This window comes from Mus pahari, chromosome 14 (genome assembly GCF_900095145.1).
Source record: "Mus pahari chromosome 14, PAHARI_EIJ_v1.1, whole genome shotgun sequence".
Lineage (NCBI taxonomy): Eukaryota > Metazoa > Chordata > Mammalia > Rodentia > Muridae > Mus > Mus pahari.
Genome location: NC_034603.1, coordinates 43978383 through 43994086, shown reverse-complemented (window position 1 = coordinate 43994086; position 15704 = coordinate 43978383). Strand labels below are relative to the sequence as shown.

Genomic DNA, 15704 nt, shown 5'->3' with positions numbered 1-15704 from the left:
GCTCTTCCAGAGAACACAGTTTCAGTACCTAACACTCCTCACAAGGTGGTTCATGACCATAAGTCCAGTCCCAGGGGATATGACACCTCTACTGACTTCTGCCAGGTACCAGGCATACTTGTGGTATAGTATACATACATGCAAACACTCATGAGTAAAACAAAAAGGAATTTTGACCTTTGTTGTTTAATAAGGAACAGCAGAAACTAATAGAAACTCATTTTTTTTAGTACCACCCAATGGTGGCAGTGCCCACCTCCTGGCTCCTGTGTTGTCACCTTGGCCAGGCTCCTAGCAGAGGAGGAGCTGGAGGCACCCTCCCCATCCCCCTGAGGATTCCTGTGCTCTGTCAGTGGTAACTCCTGTCCCTGCTCAAGTCTTCCATCTTTATCCTCAGCTGCCTTTTCCCTTCAAAGAGCAGGATGCTCGCAGCCATGGCTGAATTCAGACTGTCCACACCAGGTACAACGGGGATCAGCAGTCTCTTGCCACCGGTACTCTCGGCCAATTGCAGGGACTCCAGGCTCACTCCATGTGTCTCCCCACCTATCACCACGGCTGCTGGTGCTTCTGTCCAGTCCAAATCATAACTCTGGACATCAAGTTTGGGCAGCCAGTCCTTTCTGGTTTTAGTGTCTTGGTCCTCTTCATACTTGTGAAACTTTAAGAATCGGCGATCACATGCCCAGTCACGGTCACCGGTTTTATCAGACATCTGAACCTGGGCATAGTGACCACAGTTGTCTGCCACATAGACTCGGGTGTCAGGAGGCAAGTGATTAGGCACTGTTTCCCATTCCACATTGTTCACAATGGGCACCTGGAAATGTGCCCCCATGCCTGCCCGGAGCACTTTAGGCTCCCAGGCATCCACACAGCCTAAAAAACAAAGGATACAATTGAGACTTAACCAACCTTCTTAGACTAGAAAGGGAACGCTGAAGTAAGTCCCTTTAATCCCAACCAAGAGATAAACCAACAGTTTTCCACTCCAATTTTCTCCATTGCTGGGACCAAGAGCCTCCCATCTGATGACACTGACCAGCAAAGGGTCTAGAAGACCGATTGCTGCTAGTACTGAAATGGATGTTGTTCGTCGCATCCATACACGGGGACCAGGCATTGCAAGGGATGTAATGGAGATTAAAATGCCACCACGGACCTGCAGGAATGCAGGGCATCAACTGTGGTACGGGAAGATCACTGAATCAGATGAGCACAGTACCAACAGTAACTATGTAAAAGAAGCATGGACAGGAAAACACTAAACATCTACGAGGCCGTGACACTGAGCTGTCTCCTAGGGGACAAGAGGATCTTGTTGGAGAGAGGTCCGGGCAGAGCACAAAGGCAGAGTGAGCAAGCACGCCTGCTGACAGGGGAGGGTGGGATAGGAGGCCAGAGGTAGGCAATGGCCAACACAACAAAGTTGGTAGCCCTGTCCCCGCCAAGGCCCTCCCTCATGCTGCAGTGAGAAGGCTTGAGGAACTTACTCAGACATAGTCACATCTAGACCTGAGAGCTCCTGTGCACTGGCTGCCCAGCAGATATGCCATATGACTACTCCCACCACAGGCAAGTAGGAGGAAGGCATTTCCCCATTGAGTGTCACAGGGCTGTCATTTTCAAGGTTAACTCGGCAAGCTTAGGATAGTATCTGTCAGACCAGAGAATATACTCATACCCAGACAGTCCCACCTATGGGCTTTCCTAAGCACTGCAGGGAACCAGAGATGGGAGCTGGGCTATAGGCCAAGTGAGAGCCCCTTCTGCCGCATACCCGTGAACTGGGCATCACACCAACTGCCCTACTCTTTCCCTACCTCCTTCACCCCAGCCATGGGGACAAGCGAGAACTGCACCACCTTAGCGATGTGAGTACATTTCCAAAACCGCACTGCTATCAACAATGGAGTGGGTGGGGTACTGAAAATGGAACCCCAGAAACTAGGTCTCACACTGCCAGACCTGAGCTTGGACAGAGTGCGTCAGGGGAGAGTTGAATGGAGCAATTTAGGCAAGTCTCAGCAATTGCTCCACTATTAGTTTATATTTAATAGCTTGGGTGTCTCTGATGAGTGACAAGCTCCCTCCCTTCCGCTCCCAGGGTGTAAAAGGCACTCTAGACATGTCTCAACTGCTAGCCAGGTATGCTTAGAACCAAGCCTATTAATCCCTTCTGTGAGAAAAAGCTCAAATGTAGTAAGGCTAATTTGTGTATCACAGTGTAACTACATTTCCCCTAGGCTAAGAAAAATGTACCAGGATACATAATCACTCTGGTGACAGCTTTCTTTCCATGGGATTCAGAACTCAAGGGTTAGGAAGAACAAATATACTCAACACTTTGAGAACTTAAGATAGATAAGGATCTTAAACCAAGTCTTAACTTTGGCATGTAAATAATTAATGTATATTCATAGAAATTTCATAAAATGGGAACCTATTTTTCCTCCCATTGATTTAAAATTCCAAAACAGCACAGTGGGTCTCAAAATGTTTTTAAAATACAAGCAATATTTACTGAATGCTTCTTTGCATCATTTCAAGTAATCTTAAAAAAAAACAAAGACCAACCATGAGGAAGATTCTTCTTATTCCCACTTCATAGACGGGAAGTTTGACATTTAACATGTTGTTTATGAGCACGCAGTTAACCCAGAGCAGCTCAGAGTCAGACCCATGTGTGTCTGTCCTGAGCCATAGCTCACTTGAAAATAGCCAACGAAGCCACTGGGTAGGAAGCGCTGTCCAAGGCTGGAGAGATGCTCAGCATTTAAGAGTGTATACTGGGGGGCTGGAGAGATGGCTCAGCAGCTAAGAGCACTGACTACTCTTCTGAAGGTCCTGAGTTCAAATCCCAGCAACCACATGGTGGCTCATAACCATCCATAATGAGATCTGATGTCCTCTTCTGGTGCATCTGAAGATAGCTGCAGCTTATTTATAATAATAAATAAATCTTAAAAAAAAAAAAAGTGTACTTTGCTCTCACAGAGAGAGGACCTTACAAATTGGGGGGGTTGACTCCCAGAACCCACAGTGGGCAGCTCACAACTTCCTGTAACTACAGTTCCAGGGCATCATGAACCTGACCTCTGTAGACACCTGCACTTATATGTGCACATATAGACATACATATGTACACATAATTAAAAAGAAAATTAACCTATTTTATTTTATTTTTATTTTTTTAAAAGAGGTATTCTTACCTTTGGTGAGTAAGACTTTACTGCAGCCTGCTCCAGCTGCAGATCTCAGGATTGTCCCCAGGTTCCCAGGGTCACGGAGATTGTCACAAATCAACACTAGGGGCAGTGTATGGTGAAGCTGAGTCTCTGGATATGTCATCTTAACAGGGTCAGGTTTGGCAAAAATCCCTAAGGAAACAATGCAGGAGATTCATTAGTCTGGAGTGGGCATAGGGATGGTTTGACTTTTTTGTTTATTTATCATTCTTTATGTATTCACAATTACCTAATGAAACAGGAATATATTATGTCTATAAATTTTCAAACAACAAAAATTCTACCACTGCTGACCTCATCATACCCCATCTGCTTCTAACCCTTCTCCTTTCTGAACTCCATGCGCCCGACTATAGCCACATACTTACCTGTCCTTTTTCTACACTGACAAACCACTGTGGATGTGGTGGCAATGTCTGGAAGCAGAACTCAGAGTTTAAGGCCATCCTGATCTACATAACAATAAGGTCACTCACAAAACAAGAATCTGGGAAGTTCTCAGTGGTACAGCTCTTTCCTAGCATGCAGATGGCTTTAGGGTTGATCTCTAACACTTCTAGAAGCAACAAAAACAGGACCTGAAAGCAAATGTTAAAAATGACATATAGGGGGTGCTGTAGAGATGGCTCAGCAGTTAAGAGCACTGACTGTTCTTCCAGAGGTCCTGAGTTCAAATCCCAGCAACCACATGGTGACTCACAACCATGTGCAATGGGATCTGATGCCCTCTTCTGGTGTATCTGAAGATAGCTACAGTATACTCATATAAATAAAAATAAATAAATCAAAAAGAAAAAAAAGTAAGGAAAAAAAACCAAAAAAAAAAACCAAACAAAAAAACAAGGAAAAATAAATAAATCTTTTTTTTGTTTTGTTTTGTTTTTTTTTTTTTTTTGGTTTTTTTGGTTTTTTTGGTTTTTTTGAGACAGGGTTTCTCTGTATAGCCCTAGCTGTCCTGGCTGAACTCACTTTGTAGACCAGGTTGGCCTCGAACTCAGAAATCCACCTGCCTCTGCCTCCCGAGTGCTGGGATTAAAGGTATGCGCCACCACGCCCAGCATAAATCTTTTTTAAAAAATAAAAAACCATATAGGAGCTGGAGAGCTGACTCAGCAGTTAAGAATATCTGCAGCTTTTAAGGACCCCAGTTCAATTCCCAGCACCCATACTGTGGCTCACAAGTCCAGTCTCAGGAGATCTGACAAACCCTCTTTTGACTTTAGTATGCACCAGCCACACACATGGTGCACACACATATATGTATGTGAGGCAGAGCACTCACATACGTAACATTTTAGATTTAAAAACTAGCATCTATATAACCTATATCTATTAGAGAATTTTTAAAAAGCTCATTTTGTCATCCCACTCAATGTGTCTTTGAAATTCTTATCATGTCAGAATATTTGCAGCTACTATATTTTTCTAAGCATTGAAATATGAAGTGCCAGAGTTTAGCTCTTTCCAGTTTGTTTGTTTGTTATTTTAGGGTTTTTTGAGACAGAGTTTTTCTGTGTGTAGAGTTAGCTATTCTGTAACTTGTATATAAACCAGGCTGGCCTTGAACCCACAGAGATACACTGGCCTCTGCCTCCTGAGTGCTAGGATTAATGGTATGCATCACCACTGCCCGGCTCTTTCCAGTTTTTTAGTTGATAATTTAAAACTTATAAGTTTTCCCATTACAAACAAACAAACAAACAAACAAACAAAACAAAACAAAAAATGCTACAATAAGTGTCCACAGAAGATTCTGTAGATGTCTGAAAACTTCTCTGGATCAAACTCTTGCAAGTGAAAATACACTCTTTTTTTTTTTTTTTTTTTTTTTGGTTATTCAAGACAGGGTTTCTCTGTATAGCCCTGGCTGTCCTGGAACTCACTNTGTAGACCAGCCTGGCCTTGAACTCAGAAATCCACCTGCCTCTGCCTCCCAAGTGCTGGGATTAAAGGTGTGTGCCACCACGCCCAGCTGTACATACACTCTTAATGTTAACAAATGGCATGGAGCTGCCCCCCCTCAAAGGCTATGGCTCTCCATCCATGTCTAGAATGAGAAACATTGGCCTCCTAGCTCCAAGCCTACTTAACAGAGGGCATATTTACTCTCAGACTTTACCACTCTGATAGGAAAAACAGCACTGCATTAGTTCACTTTGCGTTTTCCCCAGCACTAGGGAGATGGACAGCGCTTGCCCTGCCTTCCCCCCACCCCTGCTGCCCAGTACTCATGACCCCTTTACATAACTGTCTTTGCTTATGCTTTCCTCTTCCCAAACTGTCCTGATGCTATAGCCCTTCTCCATTTTCCTGCTGGGCTTTTGTTTTACTTAATGTATAGACTTAACCTAAATATTTAAACAATAGCCACATAGCTCTCCATCATCGCTTGTCTTAAAATTTTAAAAATATCCCCAGGAAACAAATTCATACAAATTTTAACAATCTTGTCCAGAAGATATTATGTGCAAGAGCTCATACTGAAGGAGTTGTGGGGGGTAGTGAGGATGAGCCATTTGAAAGGTCTGGCTGAGGGTCAGAATCTTAGCAAGTTGAACACAGTAACATTTACCCAGGGACCCTTCTATCTTCAATCTAATACAACACACGTAAATAGGCCAGGGTGCTCAGAAAAAATGAAAACGGTAAGTGGCTTCCTTAATGAAAAATTCTCCCATTTAATAATTTCTGCCACGTATCCTAAAGTACAGTTTTCAGGAGCGCATCTAGAGGGAAAGAAAGAAACGAGGAGGGCACTGAGATGAACTTGTAATTCTCCACTCTCCTGCCATGCCTGACCACCTGAGATGGATGTCCAGGACGCATAGAGTGGAGAGGGAAAACTGATTCTCACAGTTTGTCTTCTGATCCATGCATGTATACACACAAAATAAAGTTTTGTTTGAGACAGGGTTTCACTATTTGCTTTGGCTGTCCTGGAACTCACTATGTAGACCAGGCTGGCCTCCAACTCAGAGATCTGCCTGCCTCTGCCTTCCAAATTCTGGAATTTTAAAGGCTTGCATTACTCCTGGCTCATTAAATGTTTTTAACATTCCATAAAACAAACAACAACAACAGGGCATTTTTTTTTCATGCCTCCTCAGCAGTAAGGAGGTGCAAGCAGGATGTCAGTGGTTCAAAGCTATCTGCAGCTACATACAGTGTTAAGCCTGCCTGAAGTACAATTGTCAAAAACAAGCAAAAGCCCCACAATTAAACATGAATGAGAAATTGGTTCAGTTGCCAGTAAAATACCATCAAAACATAGAGGCCTGAGAAGTCCTATTTCTTTTTAGACATTAGTCAATAAAAATTTAAACTTGATTTAGATAAAATTCGTTACCTTAAGACAAGTATGAACAAGAAAGTCTAGGATACTACACTTGTATGAAATAGAAATTGTAGATATCGGCACACTGTGTATCACTAACCCATGATTCCTTGTGGCGTTACTAGGTCCGACCAATCCTTGATATCCTCAAATTTCACCTTAATGAGGCTGACATCTTTCAGCTTATCTACCGGCAACTCCTTGACGTACTCCAGACGGCTAAAAAAGAACGCTTTGGGTACAGCTCCAGCCTTGAGAGCATCTGCAATCAGCCTGCGACCTTCCAGTAGGATCTTCCCTTGCTTTTCCCGAAAAGGCCTGGACTTAACTATTGTCATCACACTGCTGTGGGTGCAAACAGAGAGGGGCTGATTATCAACGCTCTTGGCATGGAGGGATACATGCAGTTCTAACAGACACGCAGAGCTTGGCGGAGGCACAAGCCTCAAAGACGACATTTATTTTGCACCGTCGAAACGTTAAGAGCCAGAAGCGCCACAGTGAAGCAAGAAAAGACAAGTCTCAAAAAACAGATCACCTTAACCTCCTGTCCCCGGGAAAGGCCTTATCGTAGCGAAGCCCTGCCTCTTCCCAGGTGTGAGGGGGCTGGGATGGGGATGTCTCAAGAGGCTGTTTCTGTCGCTGCCCCTGGGAACCGGCCTTAGGGACCGCTTTGCGAGGCTGCTTGTCAGGAGCGCGCTTCCGTTCTTCCACCTGTCCCGAGGGAAACAACACTCTCACCGGGCTACGCCGCAGCGCCCGGACCCAGCGCCGAGCGTCGAGGTCCCGAGTCTGGACCACCCGCAGCAATGGTCCCAGGGTGCACCACATGCCCTTCGCCGGCGCTACCATCTTCCCACTGGAGCGCGCTACCTCACCCGAGCGCGCGGGCGCGTGCTAGTGACGTCACCCGTCGTGTCTTCCTGGTTCGGTGGGCGGGGTGTCCCTCAGCCTGGGACTCGGTTTTCGTGTTGGGGAGTCATGGCCACTCGTCGAGCTCTGCACTTCGTTTTCAAAGTGGGGAACCGCTTCCAGACGGTGCATTTCTTTCGAGATGTCCTGGGGATGCAGGTGCAGACCGGGACCGAGCGGGGCTGGCGCGAGACCCCGATGCGCGGCCGGGCCGCACCTGGGGAGGGAGGACGCCGTGAGCGCGCGGCCACCCCTGCCGCCAGGCCCTAGACTCCGCGTCGCCACGCCGGCGTTTTCAGCTTTTGCGAGCCCCCACCCCCCCTCTTTCGTGTTGGGAAGCCTTTGAAAGGGGACTGACCTATCAGCTGTGTTGTCAACGCGCGTTCATCTACAGCCCTTCTCAAATATTTGTTACACTCCTGGCTTGGGGAGCCTGCGGTCTATCGTGAAGGAGCGTTGATAGGCAAAACGATATATATCTATATATAGATATAGATATATCGATCTATATCTATATATAAAATCTCCCTTCCAGTTCACGACAGAGCGGTCTCCTGGTTTGAAACGTTTGGGTGTGATCAGCAAATTTCGGCTTCCATCAGGACTGCGGATTTGAAGTTTAGGCTCTGGGAGGGGGGCCCATGATTTAGCGCATGCTAAACAAGCACTCCGCCATCCCATTCCGTGAACAAGCCCTGTCTGGGCAAGTTTGAACGGTCTCCTTCGTAGGTACTCATAATCTGTGGCTCTCCTCCAAACAGCCCAGATTTAAGTATGAGGTCAGAATCAAGTCGCCTTCCTAGTACCTGGAAACAGTCTGAGAAGCTGTGATTCTAAGGGGGTCACTTAGCCGAAAGTGTGGCGGAAAGGTTTATTGAGGAGCTCTTTGGTAAACCAGGGAGGCAGGAACACACCAGTGCAGAATTTATTTATTTATTTATTTATTTATTTATTTATTTGGTTTTTCAAAACAGGGTTTCTCTGTGTAGCCTTGGCTGTCCTGGCTGTCCTGGAACTCACTCTGTAGACCAGGCTGGCCTCGAACTCAGAAATCCACCTGCTTCTGCCTCCCGAGTGCTGGGATTAAAGGTGTGCGCCATCACGCCCAGCTCAGAATTTATTTTTTTTATTTTATTTTTTTATAAACTTGTAGCAGTCCAAGTCTGGCTTAGTGTAGAGATGGTACAGGAGGTAAGGAGTGTAAAGGAAGTTGCACACATCAGTCAACACAAATTAGTCATAAAAATATCTGCTGTGTAGGGGCTGGAGAGATGGCTCAACCTTTAAGAATGATTGCTCTTCTTCCAGAGGGTATAAGGTGGGTTCCCGGTGTTGGGTGGCTCACGACCATCTGTAACTACAACTCCAGGGGGATCTGACCTGTGGGAGGCATGCAGGCAGATAGACACACATACACACACGCACACACCTGCTGTTTGAAGGTGCCATATTAGGGTTAGGTAACAGGCACAAATGACTCTGGTATTTGTTCCCATTTAGAGCACATGATGTAGGAAATTAGATTTATACCTACCAGTCAGAGTTTAGTGATACTACATGTCATTATTCTATTTCTTCATGGATCAAAAGGTTGTTGTTAAGATTAAACATGTTACCTTATAGGTGGTAACTGACTCACAGGTAGTTTGTGTTCTGTAAAGATAGCTACTTTTATGTTAAAAATGCAAAAGGAGAGATTTACCAACCTAGGCTCTCAGGAAATAATTCATGAGAACCTTGCATAAATTGACCCTGAAAGCCGGGCCTGGTGGCGCAGGCCTTTAATCCCAGCACTCGGGAGGCAGAGGCAGGCGGATTTCTGAGTTCGAGGCCAGCCTGGTCTACCAAGTGAGTTCCAGGACAGCCAGAGCTATACAGAGAAACCCTGTCTCGAAAAACCAAAAAAAAAAAAAAAAAATTGACCCTGAAAAGGAGCATTTCCACGTACCAGGGTTAGAGGGGAAAGTTATTCAAGAAGGCCTGGATAGGTGATGGAGATATTTGGAAAATGACACTGGTTTTATGTGCATTTGGCTAGGTGAAGAGATTGGGGCATAAGAAGGTACAGGTTGGGATCGTCTCTGGTGTTGTTGTCTTGGATGCTATGCGTGCAAAGCAATTTGGAGTTTATGCTAAAGTAAAGGGGAGCCTGTGATACCATCAGAGCTATGCTTTAGAAATATATCTTTATGATGGTATTAATGAAAGAAATCAGGAAGTTTTGTGGGTTTTTTTAATGTGGGGGCAGGGCCAGTGGGTAGCTCAGGTTGGCCTTGCACTTGATGTGCTTCTGCCTCAGTGCCTCCAGAGGGCCAGCATGCCCAGCTAAGAAAGATGATTTCTGTAATCTCCGAGAGCAGTAGGGATGAAAACTGCAAACAGCTGAACGTGGTGGCCCATTCCTGCAATCCCAGCAGTTGCTCAAGGCCAGCCTACACTAAGCAGCAAGCCAGACCGCTACAGAATGAGACACGGTGTCAGGAGAAAAGGAGTTGGGGAGCAGAGACTGAGACAGAGCTTTCTGTATTCTGGGTTCTGTCTCAGGTGTCCAAGCAGGTTATCCATTTTCATCATCAGAGTTGTCACACTCAGTCTGAAAGTGAGCCTAAAACTGTGCTCAGTATTCCACACTGCAGTCTCTAGTGCTAAACACACTTCTCTACCACGGGTAGCTTCCTACACTAAAGAGATTTCAAACCTGTTTAGGAGTGCAATTCTTTTTGGGGAAAGTGGGGACAGGACAGGGTCTTACTATGTATCCTGGACTGTCCTGGAATTCACTATGTAGACCAAGCTGACCTTGAACTCACAGAAGTCTATCTGCACCTGTCTCCTAAGTGCTAGTGCTAAAGGTGTGTGCTACCAGGCCCATCTTAAGATGTTCTTACCTCTGCTGCACCTAGCCTAGAAAGTCTGCTTGTTTCTCTTAGAAAAGCTGACAAATGATAATGTTTATGTCCTGTTAGTTTGTTTAAATGCGCTATGTACAATACTAGTACACCTGAAGTGCCAGCATGTGGATGGCTGAGCCAGGAGGATCATAGTTTGAGAGCAACTGGGCTACACAGTGAGACTCGGTCCTTTACAATCAAGGGTTAAGAGCATTGCTCAGCATTAGAGCTCTTGTCTAACACAAGTCCTTGGAATCCCCAACAAGTAGAACTTATAATTTATTGTCTTCTCTTTACTAGGTTCTCCGTCATGAGGAATTTGAAGAAGGCTGCAAAGCTGCATGTAATGGGTATGACGCCTTGTCTCTTACAAGCTTAGGTTCTGAGTAGCTCCGAGCAGAACACACTCTCTCAAAGTTGAGTGTAAGGCATGGGATAAGCTACTTTAAAGAATAAAAATAACAGAAAGGAGGCAGGAAATAAGAGAAGCTACTTGAATAGCAGCGGGGAACAGCCTTTGTTTCTCCACGCTGTCATGCAGCACCTCAGACAGAGCCAGCAGTTCTCAAGATTCCAGATTCTAGCCAGGTATCTCCTTTGCTCAGTTCCTTGTCTGTCTGGAGGTGTGTGAGACCAGCTACACATCCTAGGAGCCCCTCCTCCTGACCTCAGGGAAACACTGCTTACATTTACTGACTTATAAAGAACTAGAATCAGGAAGAGCCAGATAGAAGAGCATTATGCAGAATGGTATGGAAGAGAGGAGGCGGTGCCTTTGCAATCGCTTCCGTGATGCCAGCAGCACATCTGTGGCTGCAACAACCCACAAACTCATCAGATGTTGTTGAATAGTTTTTACACAGATTTAAAGAGTTTATTCTCTCGTCCCTCTCCCCTTCTCAAAGGTAAGTGTGGCTCAACATTTTGATCTTTTGGTCTTTTTGACAACCAAGCAAATCCTCAAGCTATCTATCCTCCCCTTCAGTCAGCTTGTTATTGTCAACCCAGGTATTCTAAAAGAGGTTCAGGAATACAAGGCCCGCTTATCAGGAAGTTCCAAGGCTTAAAGAGCTCTATGCCAGGAATCCTAACAAAGACTGAATATTTTTTCATATTTTAGTACAAGCACAAATAAATACCTGCAGTAGGGGAAGCAATGGCTACACAAATAAATACCTGCAGTAGGGGAAGCAATGGCTACGTAATACTAAGTAATAATAATATGAGTAACAGTAATAGTAAGCTTAGTATCTATGGCAAGTTGGAAACTTTCAAGGTCCCTGATACTTGCATGCTCACTGACTGATAGGCAAAGAAGCTATTTTAAGGTTAGACTATAGAACTGACTTTAGGATTCCTTCTCCTACATTGTTTTTAAAAGTAAGTCTTTCCTTAAGTAAGTGCCAAATGGTTGGTATGTGGAGTGTGTGGTGGGGGTGCTTGAGCTCTGTCCACAGCTGCTGTTAGCACCTTCAGAGGCCATCTCATCCTTATTTAGAATTTATGGAACTGAAAGGGACTGGTCACCATGTGTTCTAAAGGAGGAAGCAGAGTTCCTGCGCTCACTGAGTTCACTTGCTCTCATTTTTCTAGGCCTTATGATGGGAAGTGGAGTAAAACAATGGTGGGATTTGGGCCTGAAGATGACCATTTTGTTGCAGAATTGACATACAATTATGGCATCGGAGACTACAAGCTTGGCAATGACTTCATGGTAAATATCACTCTGTCCCAGTGAATCTGGATGAGGCCGAGACAGTTATAATAGTCCAGGTTAGAAACAAAGTTGGTTTTAAAAAATGAAAGATTGTATGTATATGAAGGTTCTGCCTGTATATATGTATGTGCACCATGTGTGTGCAGTATCTGAAGAGGTCAGGAGAGGGTGTCAGATCCCCTTGAACTGCAGTTAGGGATGGTTATGAGCTGCCTGTGTGGGCCCTCTGCAAGAACATATAGTACTTTTTACTACTGAGCTATTTCTCCAGTCTTAAACGACTTTTTTAAGTTTGAAGTTAAAAATAGTGGTCAGTGAGGAGGTGACAATGGAGGAGGTTCAGAGGAGGGAAGGGACCCAGGGCAGCATGTGGATGGAGGGGGATGCTAGGTGGAGGGAAGAGCCTGTGTGCAGGCCCAGACCCTGACTTGAGAGTCATAAGGAATCACTGATTAGAAAGGTGAGGGGAAGGTGGTAGGAGAGAGGTAAGAAGTGACATAGTAGCTGGGTATGGTGGCACATGACCCAAATCCCAGCATTTAGAAGGCCGAGGCAGGGAGATTATGAGTTCTTGAGCCCAACCAGTGCTACATATTTAAGACCTTGTCTCAAAGGGAAAAAGTGTGCATAGTGTTGGTGCATAGTGCATTGTTTTAAGAGCCATCAAGGGGGGCTGGAGAGATGGCTCAGTGGTTAAGAGCACTGACTGCTCTTCTGAAGGTCCTGAGTTCAAATCTCAGCAACCACATGATGGCTCACAACCATCTGTAATGAGATCTGATGCCCTCTTCTGGAGTGTCTGAAGACAGCTACAGTGTACTTACATTTAATAATAAATAAATAAATCTAAAAAAAAAAAAAAAAAAAAAAAAAAAAGAGCCATCAAGGGAAAACAAAGCCTGTGGGCTGCTTGAGAACAAGCTTGCTTGAGAACAAGGATGCCTTTTTAAAGCATTTACTCTGGCAACAAAGTAGATGATAGGTTGACAGAACAGAGACAGTTACAGTAGTCCAGGCTTTACAAGGCTGGCTTTCCCAGAGGACAGAATTATATACTATTGGCAACTTTGATTAAAGAGTGCCTTAAAGTGTTGGTGCTTAAAATTCAAAACTGAACAATTTATGGATATAGCTTAGTGGTAGAGCACTTACCTAGAATAAGCAAAGTTTCAGGTTCAAGGTCAGCCTCATAAATGAATAACTAAATTCAAATTCTCTCAAGTGAATAGCTGACCAGTCCATGTAAAATCAAGATTTTTCTGCAATTGTCTTGAAAATCGAAGAGATTTTCTTTGGTATTAAATGGATTAAATATCACAGATATTTTAAAAGATTCAACACACCAGAAGAGGGCATCAGATCCCATTACAGGTGGTTGTGAGCCACCATGTGGTTGCTGGGAATTGACCTCAGGACCTCTGGAAGAGCAGTCAGTCTTCTTAACCACTGAGCCATCTCTCCAGCCCAATATTTTAATTTCTTTGCTCTAATTTATAAATGTCTACATCTGGAGAATTTGGAGAGAACACCTAAAACCGTCTTTTGAATCACTATAAGAAAATGCCAATTAAATCTTAGGCTCTGGGGTTTTGGTTCCTTGCCTTGTCCTGCAAAGCTCTGTTGTAATGTTATATATGGATGTTATTTGTCACAGGGAATCACCCTTGCTTCCAGCCAGGCTGTCAGCAATGCCAAGAAGCTGGAGTGGCCACTGAGTAAAGTTGCAGAAGGGGTTTTTGAAACTGAAGCCCCAGGAGGATATAAGTTCTACTTACAGGATAGAAGTCCATCTCAGTCAGGTAATTACATAGGCCAGGAAAAGCCTGTTTAAAGGCACATTTGATGAAGATGGGATGGAGAGGGTTCTGGGGTGGAATTCTTTCTGTATCATCGTTTTCAATATTGATAGGATGTATTTTCCCCAAGCCAATGTTCTTGCCTGTATTCTAGGAAGTTATTCCCTTGTATGTACATTAGGTATATGTTGTATATTAGTACCTAACTACAGAGAATCTACACTGGTTCTGTTCTACAGATAATATATCTTTTTAAGATTTTTTTTCAGCAGCAAATAACAGCAAACCCAACTTAAACCACTTAGAACCCTAAGAACATGTTTCACATTCACAGAGCAGGTAGGAAGACTGAGGGTTCATTGGTTCAGCAGCTCAGCCATATGAAGACCCAGGTTTTCCCTTTCTGTTGTCCTCTCATGAGGTTAGAGCTAGTTCCCAAACTAGAATGAGATGCTGGGAGCAGGTGGGAAGGAGCCTGCAAACAGACTTTTTACCGAGGAGAACAAACTTCTGGAGTCTGCCAGGTCACTCACTGGTCAGGTTAATACACTCTGTCTGTTTAATACAGGTTGACTGTCCTATTCCAGAATTCCAAAATAGCAGATTAAATTTTTGTTTTGTTTTGTTTAAGATGTTGTCTTAGGGCTGGGTGTCACGCATGGGCCTTTACTCCAGCACTTGGGAGGCAGAGGCCGGCAGATCTCTCAGTTCTGGGATAGCCAGGGCTACACAGAGAAACCCCATCTCAAAAACAAACTAACAAAAAAGCTAACCTCTGTTAATGAGTAGTATAGGCTAAGCAAGAACTCAAGGGCTGTACTGCCTCGACCTCCAGAGTGCTACACTTTCAGGCTTGTAACCGTGCTCTGTAAGCTTGAGATTTTAGTGTTAGGATTTTCAGATTAGGGATTGTCAGCCAGTAAAGTCTATGCAAGTTTTACAAATTGCACTACTTCTGGTCCCAAGCATTTCAAGTAAGAGGTACTCAGCCTGGACTTAAATAATGGCAGATTCCACACTCCTAAGGTGCCTTTGTCCTTTGCCATGCTAAGATCTCTGGGGCTTTCATTTCCTGCTGGTCTGATTTGGACTGCACCTGTGACTGTCCTGCAGGCCTTCTGGCTCTGGGGAGAGTGTCTGTGCTATTTGCTTAATTCTAGGGAATAAAATTAAGGTCTCTTCTGTCACTGAGCTCAGGTTTTCAATGAACTTGGATTTGATGATTTTGCAATCAGCGAGGACGGTAAACTTGAGTTTCCCAGGAGGAGGTCCCGTGGGAAGCACCGTGGTTAGTCTTGGCATTGCTATCCTGCCAAGGGGATGGAGGTGATGGGAACTGAGGGGAAAACCCTGAGTTTGTCATAGATGAGTCAGATGTAGTTGTACAACAGCTCTTTTCAAAGTTACCTTGGCCACACCCAATAGCACAGACTTATAATTCCAGCTAGCAGGAGGGTTTATAGGCTAAGGCAAGAAGGCTTACTTGGACTGAAGAGCAAGGCCTATCTGGGCAATCTCTTGAGAGCCAGTCTCAAAAGTGGGCAAAAAAAGGTTGACTGACAGAATGCTTGCCTAGGGTGTGAGGTCCTAGGTAAAGATTCTATATTGCAGGAAATAAAAAAGGAAGAGAAGGGAAGAAAGAAAAGGGAAAGTGCTTCACAGGGCCGGGGCTACCCTTAGTGATAGAATACTGTCTAATGTGTGCTTCACAGGGCCAGGCTACTGCTTAGTGATAGAACACTGTCTAATGTGTGCTNCACAGGGCCGGGGCTACCCTTAGTGATAGAACACTGTCTAATGTGTGCT

The 15704-nt window shown here is 44.6% G+C and overlaps 2 protein-coding genes across 2 annotated transcripts in view; one reads left to right on the top strand and one right to left on the bottom strand.

The window, feature by feature from the left end:
• Positions 1–212: 212 nt before the first annotated feature.
• Positions 213–7465, bottom strand: Mrm3 (mitochondrial rRNA methyltransferase 3). Its single transcript, XM_021213293.1, has 4 exons — positions 7121–7465; positions 6683–6927; positions 3213–3380; positions 213–879 (listed from the first exon to the last, which is right to left on the bottom strand). The coding sequence occupies exons 1-4, from the start codon at positions 7432–7434 to the stop codon at positions 350–352; spliced, it is 1257 nt and encodes a 418-aa protein (XP_021068952.1). The 5' UTR covers positions 7435–7465; the 3' UTR covers positions 213–349.
• A 54-nt stretch (positions 7466–7519) lies between these two features.
• Positions 7520–15704, top strand: part of Glod4 (glyoxalase domain containing 4) — a 20743-nt gene continuing 12558 nt past the window's right edge. The window contains exons 1-4 of the mRNA XM_021212138.2: positions 7520–7653; positions 10686–10735; positions 11979–12099; positions 13757–13901. Coding sequence (XP_021067797.1) covers positions 7564–7653; positions 10686–10735; positions 11979–12099; positions 13757–13901 — 406 coding nt within the window. The 5' untranslated portion in view covers positions 7520–7563. The remainder of the gene's footprint in view (positions 7654–10685; positions 10736–11978; positions 12100–13756; positions 13902–15704) is intronic.

Excerpts from the sequence above, each read along its gene's own strand:
- Mrm3 (XM_021213293.1), bottom strand. The coding sequence starts at position 7,434 with ATGGTAGCGCCGGCGAAGGGCATGTGGTGCACCCTGGGACCATTGCTG. Across the intron at positions 3,381-6,682 it reads AACGCCACAAGGAATCATGG|GGATTTTTGCCAAACCTGAC; the intron begins GTTAGTGATACA and ends TTGTTTCCTTAG. Across the intron at positions 880-3,212 it reads TAAAGTCTTACTCACCAAAG|GCTGTGTGGATGCCTGGGAG; the intron begins GTAAGAATACCT and ends TTTGTTTTTTAG.